The 10,411-nt window shown below is 42.0% G+C and overlaps 1 protein-coding gene across 1 annotated transcript; it reads left to right on the forward strand.

Moving 5' to 3' along the window:
• The first annotated feature begins 110 nt into the window (after positions 1 to 110).
• On the forward strand, positions 111 to 8,663 carry LOC306777661 (equilibrative nucleobase transporter 1-like). Its single transcript, XM_079268860.1, has 13 exons — positions 111 to 171; positions 572 to 772; positions 1,085 to 1,214; positions 3,082 to 3,128; positions 3,243 to 3,319; positions 3,797 to 3,889; positions 3,967 to 4,106; positions 4,532 to 4,629; positions 4,761 to 4,904; positions 6,296 to 6,403; positions 6,808 to 6,994; positions 7,260 to 7,383; positions 7,510 to 8,663. The coding sequence occupies exons 2-13, from the start codon at positions 586 to 588 to the stop codon at positions 7,618 to 7,620; spliced, it is 1,446 nt and encodes a 481-aa protein (XP_079124986.1). The 5' UTR covers positions 111 to 171; positions 572 to 585; the 3' UTR covers positions 7,621 to 8,663.
• Positions 8,664 to 10,411: the final 1,748 nt, after the last annotated feature.

Below are 10,411 nucleotides of genomic sequence, written 5' to 3' on the forward strand. Positions count from 1 at the left end.
GGGGGGGGGCAGTGTGGTGCCGAGAGGCAGCGGAGAGGGGGGCAGGAGGAGAGGGAGGGAACTGGTGAGGCAGAGGGAGGAAGAATTGGCTTATGTCAAGAAAGAGAGTAGAGCAAGAGCAGAGAGGTGTGGTTTGAGAGAACGTTTGGAGAGACCCACAGAGGCTGAACTGTGAGTACTAGAGAGTAGTATGCTGGAGAATAATACAATTTAACAAGTGTGCATTTTTTGGTGGCTTCACAGGAGGTTACTTTGTTAAAAAGCCATGTTTGCATGTCATTTTAATTTATTCCTATTGTTGTTAAAATTGAATCTTTATGATCTACCAGACCTTGATGAAGTTAACTTTTTTTCTAATCTGAAAATCATCTGAATTTATGCAGAACTCCATATTTGTTTGGAAAAGACGACCTAACTGCCTGAACTCTAGCAGCACATTTAATGGCCAGATGTGTCCCTTTAATAATTTATGTTTAAGTGATTTCAATGTGTCATGCAGATTTGATATGAAAATGACTTTGCTTTACAAAGGTGCATAATAACATTTATTTTCTTTGTTTGGCTTGTGGAGTTGTGTGAGGAACCATGCCGTGTCTTGTGAGCAGCTTGACAGTGCGTCGCTACCTCACCTTATTTGCGGGTGTGTTTGAGTGTCTGTGTTTTGCCGGAACCGTATTCGGATGGGCTTCCCTTGTTTTTGTCCTGAAGACGAAGGGCTACTTCAGCTCTCACTGCACCAACACCACAGGAGTCAATTCAACACAGGTCTTAGGTCAGTTTCAATTACAACAAGGGGGCTGAAGGGGCTGCATAAAGAGTTGAAATTGATTGAAACTCATATAATCAAAACTGCTATGCAGGCTCTTTGAACTTCATTGTCATCTGTATGCATAACACATGTGGAAACTTTGACAATAAAGTGAACTTTGACTTTGACTTTGACTTTGATCTAAAAGATGTCAATGAACGCCCATATCAAGAGTTGTATGTGACAACAACTCTTAATGCAGGCCTCACGTCACACGTTGCTGTATATATTTCATCATCTTGGTTCTCTCGTCCTCTATGTTTTATGTGTCTCCAGATTGCAGTGGACTGGACGAACAGTTCTCTCTTGTTTTCACCATCGCCGCCTTTATATTCCAGTTCCTGATTCTGCCAAATGGTTTGCTCTTCGACCACTTTGGTACTACAGTGGCACGACTCTTTGGAATGTGAGTCCAAAAACACTTTAATTAAGAGTTAATGGTGAATGGATTTAAAATGATCGATGTATCGATACCCCTTTATATTAGAGCAAGTACATTTGGTTGCATTTGAGTACTTGCCAATACGAGTAGCTATATGAGTACTATATGAGTTTAGTTGCATGAGATGTTCCTCACTTCAACAAATTAAATACATAACATTATGCTGTTGCTGACATTTTAACACTCAACTTTCTGTTTTCCTGATACAAACAGACCATAGTTTGCAGTAGGGATGTTAAAGATGTATTGTGCTGTCGTTTAAACAGTTAAAATAAATAGAAAATAAAATAAAAGCTGAGCAAAACTCAGGAGGATTACTGGTCCACCTTAAGTGAGCCTGAGTTGTTGCTTATTTCAGGGCAGACCAAGCAAAATACAAGAACTTAGCTTGGGTTTCCCAAAGAATTGTAGCATTTACTCACTTGCAACAGCTGGCGGAGACCCTGACAGAGTATATCAAGCAGACACATCTGACAACCTCACAGCTAAACTAACTGATGTGGTGGAGACTAAAGAGGATGCTGATGCTAGTAACTCTCCCGGAGGACTGAACTGGGGACTTTCTGTTTTGTGCATACACTGCAGCTGGAGATGAATGATGGATTCAACCTGTTTGTGCATTGAGTTATCGTTGCAGCTGGGCGGCTTCTTAGGCTCTTCTGATGAGAGGTTAACGTCATGTTGCCATAGTGCGTAGTGTAATTGGGTGTGGTTGTATTGGAGTAGTTTTATGAGTAAGAGTGCTTTATTACAGTATCGATGCATCCCTTTTTCAAATGTGTTCCATGTAATTTCTCATCAAAACAGTGTCTCAGTAGAGAACTAAAAGCCTACCAGTCAGGTAGTTCAGAGTAATGAAATGACATCCAGTAGAGCAGTAAAGAACAACAAGGGGAGGTTGTTGAATAGTGTGATTTGTCAGGGCTTCGGAGTTTAAAGAGGACCCCAATGCTTAACACCAGGCAAAAGCTGGTTCTAAAAACAAAACTGACAGGGAATACGAGCAACAAACGCAAACAACCTGACGACTGAAGAAGGGAGAGCATGCAGATGAAATACACAAGGAGAGCAGGGTGATTAGATAATCACTATAGGATTTTCCAATTGATGCTGTTTACTGTCAACCTGGAAGTGATGGTGGTGTTATGATATGACACTAATTGTATGAGGTTACGAAACAGTGACGCATAACATAACCAATATAATAAAAACATAAATAATCGTAAAAATCAAGAAACGTTGTTAACTCGATTTTTAACACCAAGAAACAAAAAAGTACAGAAACCTGTTTGTCTTGTCAATGGGTTGCTCTCTGAAAATTTACATTTTTAAAGGGAAAAAACCCGGCTATTTTTACCAAACCAATCACATTGTCATCACAGATGGGTTTCTGTCCTCTTTATCTTCCTGCGTGACTCTCTCTGCCCATCGTTGACAATTTAATGCTCCAGTGCAAAGAGGCAATATCTATCATGTCATATGGCAATACACATTCTCATTGGTTGGTCCAGATACATCAAGATCAGCAGTACTCAGGACAAAGCCTACATATGTTTCCACTAAACAAGGGTGGAGGTAAAATAAATATGAAGCCAAGTGCACAGAGTGGAGATGAGGATAGGTCTCGTGTAGTTTAGTTTAGAAGTGTGTTTATTGGGATATTATTGTATCAAATGTCACTTTTCTTGATTGCTGAGAGTGCATTGATTTGTATTCATTTTAAGACCAATTTTTCCGTCTCAAATTATTTTTTGTAAAACCTTGAAAACATCACTTCGCTCTCATAACAATGAAATGACATGTTATCACTGGGATTTCTTTTTCCCACCAGATGTATTTACACCACGGGGACCTTGATGGTGGCCTTCTCGACTGAAGGTGAAACACATTTCTCCATCTCTTTGAGTTGTGCTCTCTCGTGAACCTCATTGTCTAAAGAAACACTGACAACAAGTGACAACTGTCAATGCACGTTTTTTCTTTTCCTATCAGCTTTGTCCAGCCTGTTGTTCCCAGCTCTCTCCCTCATGGCAGCGGGGGGCAACTTATTTCTGTTGACCAACATGCAGGTACTGAAGGAGATTAATACGATTATTGTCAGTTTTGATTCATCTGACAACTATTTTTGTGATTATTATTTTGTAAACAGCAACAAATCCGAAACGAATAGAAGAAAAGACACATGAAAGACCATTAACTTTAAAACACTATGACATATTTTTGAGGAAAGCTGACGCTGAGAAACAAAGTTGGAAAAGCTTTTCATGAAAGCGACAGAGGGTCTGCCCGTGACTCACTTTTGTTTAAATTGTGGTGAAGAAAATCACAAAATCCTAAACTGTGATGTTGAATGACTTTGGATGGTGTAGCTGTGAGTCCAACATTGCATCCTCATATTCAAACAGGTAATTAAAATCAGCAAGAACCAATTTGACATTGAAGTTCAGAAAAGTAAATGCAAAAAAATATAGGAAAGCCCCACAGAGACGTAGACACTCAAACGCAACATTTATCTGTTTAAACCATTTAAAATTTCTCTCTCAAAGGTTGGAAATATGTTTGGCTCACATCGCTCCACCGTCATCACTCTCTACTCTGGGGCTGTTGGCTCTTCATCTGGAATCTTCTTTGTCATCAAGGTGAGAAACATTCACACACTGCTCTTATATATGAAATGTATTTTTATTATTGTGTTTCATGATGTCTTCTCCTGCAGATGTTGTACGAGGCTGGCATCTCTCTCCTTTCCTCTTTCCTCTTCCTGTCCGCCTGCAGCATCATTCACCTCCTCACGACTTTCCTCCTGCTGCCCAGAGATCACATTCCCTACCCAATGCCTGATGACTACACATCCGGGTACAAATCACCAACAAACCACACACACATCAACACCTCACACAGGGACACATCAAGTGTAAATGGGGCTTGTTATTTTCTCTTGTTAAAAAAAAAACAAAACATGAATTTATCAGTTTGTTTCAAATAATGAAAAAAAAAGTATTAAACATTGAATTGAAACAATACAACAACAATACATAATGTACAACATTGCACAAATATTAGGTTTTAAATATGACATTTTATTGCAACTGATTTGGCTTACTTGGTAAATGATGAAAGGATTTACATCTATAAAGTACCTTTTTAGTCTTCCGAACACTCAAGTGAAGTTGTAGCGGGTTATGACCTGAAAAATGAATTTGTAATGTAAATCATATCAAAGAACTCCCCCAATGCCCTCAGTCTGTGGCTGCCCAACTGTGACTTTTGACCTTTGTCAGGATAACCTGTGGTAAATCAAAGACTCTGAGCCTAGAGCAGATAACTGGAAATGCACAGATGACGACAGAGGAAGTCGAGGACATCGCTGTGAAACAAGGTTTGTTCACTTTACTGTGGCATGGATTGATAAGATACAACAGAATAAAATAATCATACAATCTATTTATCTTCATCTTTGTTCTTTCCTTTTCTTCATCCATCTCCTTGTTCTCCCCTCGTCTCACTCAGAGAAGAGTTTCTGTGAGTGTTTGATGTCCAGGTTCTTTGTGTTGAACGTTCTTTGGTTGTCAGTGATACAGCTCAGACATTTCTTCTTCATCGGCACCCTCAACCTCATGCTGCAGCGGCTGACGGCGGGGGAGCCGTCACTGGGTAAACACACATCATGTCTGCCTGTCTTAGCAAAGATGGACGTTTCTTATCAGCTCCATGAAGTTGCATGGATACTGACCAGTTACCCTGTGCTTCAACTAAGAGGACGTGGCTGAAGTAATATTGTACTGTGAAGCCTTCAAATCATGGGCTATAGCTGGTAGACCCAGACAAGGGCCAGTACTTGAGTACAAGAAGCTCACCAATGCAAGATATAAGTATGCCATTCGCTTCATTTGCAAGAATGATCAAGCCATGAGTGCTGACTCCATGGCCAAGAAGCTGCTAAGCAACAACGTCGTTGATTTTTGGAAACAAGTGAGAGCTCTTAACTGTAAAACATCTTTACCATGCACTATAGATGGAATTTCAGGAACATTTCCTGAACATTTCCAGGCAATGTCGTATGTTGTATGCACAAGAAAACAGTCTCTCACGCAAGTTTGGTCTGTGTACAGATGGAGTGAAGATGTCTCTGTTCAGAGCATATTGTACTCCACTCTACACTACACACTTGTGGTCAAACTACAAAAAAAAGAGACTACAGAGACTTCAAGTAGCGTACAATGACGCCATGAGAATACTTTTAAAGAGACCGAGATGGAGTAGTGCCAGTGAAATGTTTGTGGCTGCACGAGTCAACACTTTCCAAACTGTTTTAAGAAATGTACAAATTCATCTGTAGACTGAATGACTCTGTAAATGGGATCATACTTGTTTGAACCAACATACGGTTTAGCACCACACGCTACCAGTCCCAGCTGTGGCGACATTGGTACAGCTGTCTCTTTGTAAGCCATTGATAGGCCTATGTACTTTTATTGTTTGTGTCTGTCTTTTTATGTATCTGTCTGTATGGACCCAGAGTCTGAAATAAAGTCTATCGATCTATCTATCTATAAGCAAGAAGCTGCTTTAGAAGATAGAAAGAGCAACTAGCAGAGCGCTATAGAGGTCAACATGGAGGTGAACATGGTGAAGCATTTTGTCTGACGCAGAAACATGAACCTTTCAAACAGTTGCGTTGTCAAGACTGTGGACAGACACTGAAATAGATGGTCTGCTGGTACTTTCACTCTGCTTTCACTTTCTGCTCCTTCACCCAAACATCACATCGTATCCCAGCCTCCTCTGTTGCTCAGGTTGTCTGGTATGACAGAAAAGTTCTGCACCGCAACTTAACAACGCAATTGTTTGAAAGGTTCATGTTTCTTTCTGCGTTGGAAAAAATGCGTCATGTGTAGCTACGTAGTTCATGCCTACGTCCTTAACAGTCTGTCTTAAAGATTTGATTTGAGAAACAAATCACGTTTGCTTGGAGTCTGAAAGTAGCCCTATTCTGGTAGACCTTAGTCTCAAACCATCTTGCCCTTGCTTGTGTGTCCCTGCAGTGAGCCAGTACATCAATGCCTTTGCTATAACGCAGCTGTGTGGTGTGCTGTGTGCTCCCTGGAACGGCCTCATCATGGACAGACACAAGGGCAAACCTCGTGCTGCAGGTAACATACTAACACTAAAAACGTCTAGTCATGAATAAAACAGGGCACAGCCATGGCAGACCTACTGTCACAAAAGATATTCTTTGTGACAAAGTAGTGCCCAAATGTCTCATAATTTACACAAATCTTTGTCTATCTAAGTCTGTATTCAGTTTTCTAAATTAGTGTTATGCATGCTGACTGAAGAGATTTTATACTTTGAATAAGAAAAAACTAAATGTGTGTTAAATGGGATGATAAATGATCGCAAATATACATACATTAGCGCTTAGTTGGAATAAAAGCCTACAAACAGTGCAGTGAATAGATGATGTTGAGTACTCTGTTCTGTCTGTATGGACATGTCATGTCTGTCTCTTAGGAGGAACAGGTGTGTCTTCATTTGTGTGTGTTTCTGTTTGTAGGAGAGAGTGAACAGGAAGCAGACCTGCGGGCCTCGGTGCTTTCTCTCTTCCTGACGGCGCTCCAGTGTCTGCTGTTCTCAATTTGTGCCTCCATCCCGTACCTGCCGCTTCAGTATTTCACCTTTGTTGTGCAGGTTTTCAATAGCGCCTTCCTCTACGGCGGCAACGCAGCTTTCATCAGTGTAGCGTGAGTATTTGCCTAAACCACGAGATAAAACCTACAAGAGACCTTGCGCGTAATTGTAACTCTATACAGAGATGACTTTTAAATAATTATACCTTTTATCTTTCAGGAATATTCTGATGCTTAAAAATTCTAGGATTTTTCTTTTTTACTCCCTTCCTTATTTTTTTTCCCTGTTCCTTGTCTTTGCTGTGTCGTCACTCTCTGTGTGTGTGTGTGTGTGTGTGTGTGTTTGTGTGTGTGTGTGTGCGTGTGTGTGTGTGTGTAGTTTCCCATCATGCCACTTTGGGAAGCTGTATGGTCTGGTCATGGCTCTGTCTGCAGTGTTTTCTCTGCTGCAGTATGCTTGCTTGGCCCTGGTGAATGGACCTCTGGATGGAAACCCTTTATATGTAAGTACACAACATGTAACTGTTAAAACTATAAACGTTACTCTGGTCCTTCTCCTCCCTTTATCACCATCTGTATGAACTCTCCTCTCCCTGCGTCCTCTTTTCTCTCCCTTCATGTGTCTGCAGGTGAACATTGCTCTGACGCTGCTCAGCCTGCTGGCCTTCATCCATCCCCTCTCTGTCTTCCTGCACTGTCGAAGTCTCGCCTCCCAGCGAGCCATCAGTGCCTCCTCTTAAAGTCTGTCAAATGGGACTTGCACTTAAAATGTGTTTAATTCCACGAGTGTCACTGTTTAGTGCTCAGTGGTAGTTCAGATGACACTTGAACATCATGGGTCGGTCGACGGTTCGATTCTTGTATGATGCATATTTCGACTATTTTTATGTCACCAGACAACAAATCTTATTTTCGAAATGAAGTTGGATAATTGGTCGTGGTAATGCTGTCGAAATCCTAAATTAATACTCCAACAAGCCTCTCCATCGTAATGTTTCAACAGACACCCTAATCCCTGCGTGTTATTATCCCTCGAGTAACAAAACAAGAGTTACCAGTCATGTCTAATCTGGATGAATGTGTGCTGCACAGTGTAGAATATCGTGAACATCAGATGCATGTCCGTAGTCTTTAATATGAATCATGATCGATGGTGGATAGCGTACAGAAATTGAATCACAAATTAATCTGGGTGGATCACAGCTTCCCACAGTCATCTGTATGCGGTGTTTGAGCTCATATGTTTAACTCACAGGCTGTATGGATGCACAGACAGGTCTCAAACCGACTTGACATGAGATTGTAATCATAAATTATGTACATAATATGCTCTATACTTGTATGTTTATATTGCGGAGTTGTGAGGTCACATGTAAGTAGGTCAAAAACTCCGAGCAGGGCATTCCGTCGCCTGTTCGCACGATAGAAACAGATACTGTGGCCCTGAAAAGAAACACTTGCTTAAACCACCAGATTAGGGCGGAAACTGCCATCTTAGAGTAGGAGAAGAGTTCTCTTTATCTATTCACACAGAGACTTCGAAATAGCTTAGAACTGCACCCTTTCCGGCACCTTGAGTGTTAACAACATGCATACACACTGACGATCCAGAGAAGGCGGGATCCGGACGTGAGCCAGTGTGGGTGGAGATGCCCAGTGCTCCAACCAGGCTGCTGTTCTGCTAAACACAGCCCCGCCTGCAACTTTGCTTTAACCAATAGGCTTCCATCAGAAGAACCTATAACACGCATGCGCACTCTGTTTAAGCGCCTTTTAGCTTTCACTTTTCTAGGTCCGTGCACGTATAACTGCTGGACATAATACTTCTGTTTCAAATAAATGTTATTGCTTGAATTGAGCTAAACGCCTCGATCTCAGTCTGTTCACTCGAGTTACATCCTCAACAAGATTAACAACGATATATGATACAAATATAAGACGGACAACAGAGCGTTTCTGAAAGGATTTATTGACGTAGGCTAAGTATTTTGTATTGACGTAAGTATTTTGAACAGACATCGACACCTACCACCAACTTTGTCACTCACTCTGGTCCTCGTTATGTGTGATATGAATCTCAACCACAGCCTCGCGAAAGAGAAGTACATTTTCCAGCAAAGTGTTCCGTTTATATTCCATCAACTCCATCAACAGCCACTCCTACCACACATCTGCCTCAGGCACTCTCACATAAACCAGTTCATCCAAAACCAGTTGATCGCGCCTCTCAGTTAAGCTGATAGCTTCTGAAATCAGTATTGTGCCAAATATACGTCCACACCAGATGAACATGCGTGGCAAAAATTCAAAATCTGATCAAGAAGGTCCGATTGTTGATTTAATGTGACAGAAACACGGGTAGTCATTTCTGGAAAGCCTCCCATACTGGTCAAGGGAGTTTGGGTTTCCAGAAAATGGATCATTAAGTTCCGCTAAACTTAAAATGTTACGAGGGGATTTCGAAATTAAAATGAAAGGAATGAAGAGTGGCAAAAAGGTTCGAGTTAAAGATTTAGATATGATTGTGAAAAATCGGACTTGCCTGAAAATATGGGAAAAAGAGTGTGAATATAGGGAGAGAAAACAGATGATGAAACAAATGACGTGTTTGAAAGAAGAAAAGAAAAGCGTGGACACAAGCGAGGACACTCCACACACACACACACACTCAAATAACCCATTTCTTTTTTCTTCTTCCATGTATCCGAGCCTCACGGGTGCGGGCGGTCCGCTCCTCGACGTGTGTCCTCGACCTTCCCCGCAACCCGTCGTCCAACTCGACCCCAGACCTCAGCCTCCTCCTCCTCCTCCTCATCCAGAACACGGACCCAAAGCCACCCAGCCCGACACACGCCAGCTCCGTGGACGACAACAAGTGGCTGTACACAGCAACGCGGCGTACCAACAGGACCCAACTTCTCCACCTTCAGGCTCTGACCCATTCTCAGACCAGCCACAACATGGCTCTGCAGGACCCCCGAACGTGAAACCTGAGGATGAATTCATTTTCAGTGCCCCGATGATTCAAGTACCAGGAGTGGACGGTACTCCAGGGCTCGTGTTCAGAGCCTGGACGCAAACTGACATTCTGCAAGCCTCATCACATCTGCCAAACATCCACAACGGTACAGCGTTTGCAAAAGATTTCCTGATATTCTGTAAAGAATTCATGCCCACAGGTTCAGAGGTCCATAGACTGCTGGTTAAACATGTCGGCCCGACTGACTTCAGCAAAATCAGAACTGTTGTCACCGGAAATGGCTGCGATTCCAGATTGATAAAACTCGACTGGAGCGACAACGAGAACGGACCCTACAGAACCTTCATCGAGGCTGTCTGCGCTGAGATCGCCCTCAGACTTCCATCCAAAGTCACCATGGCTCTCATCAACTCCACCAAACAAGGTAAAACCGAAGATGTTACTTCCTATCATCAACGTTTAATGTCTGCATTCCAAACGCACAGCGGTCTTGAGGAGCCAGGTGACAAAGCCATCATGACTGTGTGGGAGACACATCTCAAAAACTCCTT

Source organism: Melanostigma gelatinosum (assembly GCF_949748355.1).
Source record: "Melanostigma gelatinosum genome assembly, chromosome: 5".
NCBI classification, from domain to species: Eukaryota; Metazoa; Chordata; class Actinopteri; order Perciformes; family Zoarcidae; genus Melanostigma; species Melanostigma gelatinosum.

Coding starts and splice junctions, on each gene's coding strand:
- LOC306777661 (XM_079268860.1), top strand. CDS start 586: ATGCCGTGTCTTGTGAGCAGCTTGACAGTGCGTCGCTACCTCACCTTA. Junction 3,129..3,242: donor GGTGGCCTTCTCGACTGAAG/GTGAAACACATT, acceptor TTTTCCTATCAG/CTTTGTCCAGCCTGTTGTTC. Junction 4,905..6,295: donor GGCGGGGGAGCCGTCACTGG/GTAAACACACAT, acceptor GTGTCCCTGCAG/TGAGCCAGTACATCAATGCC.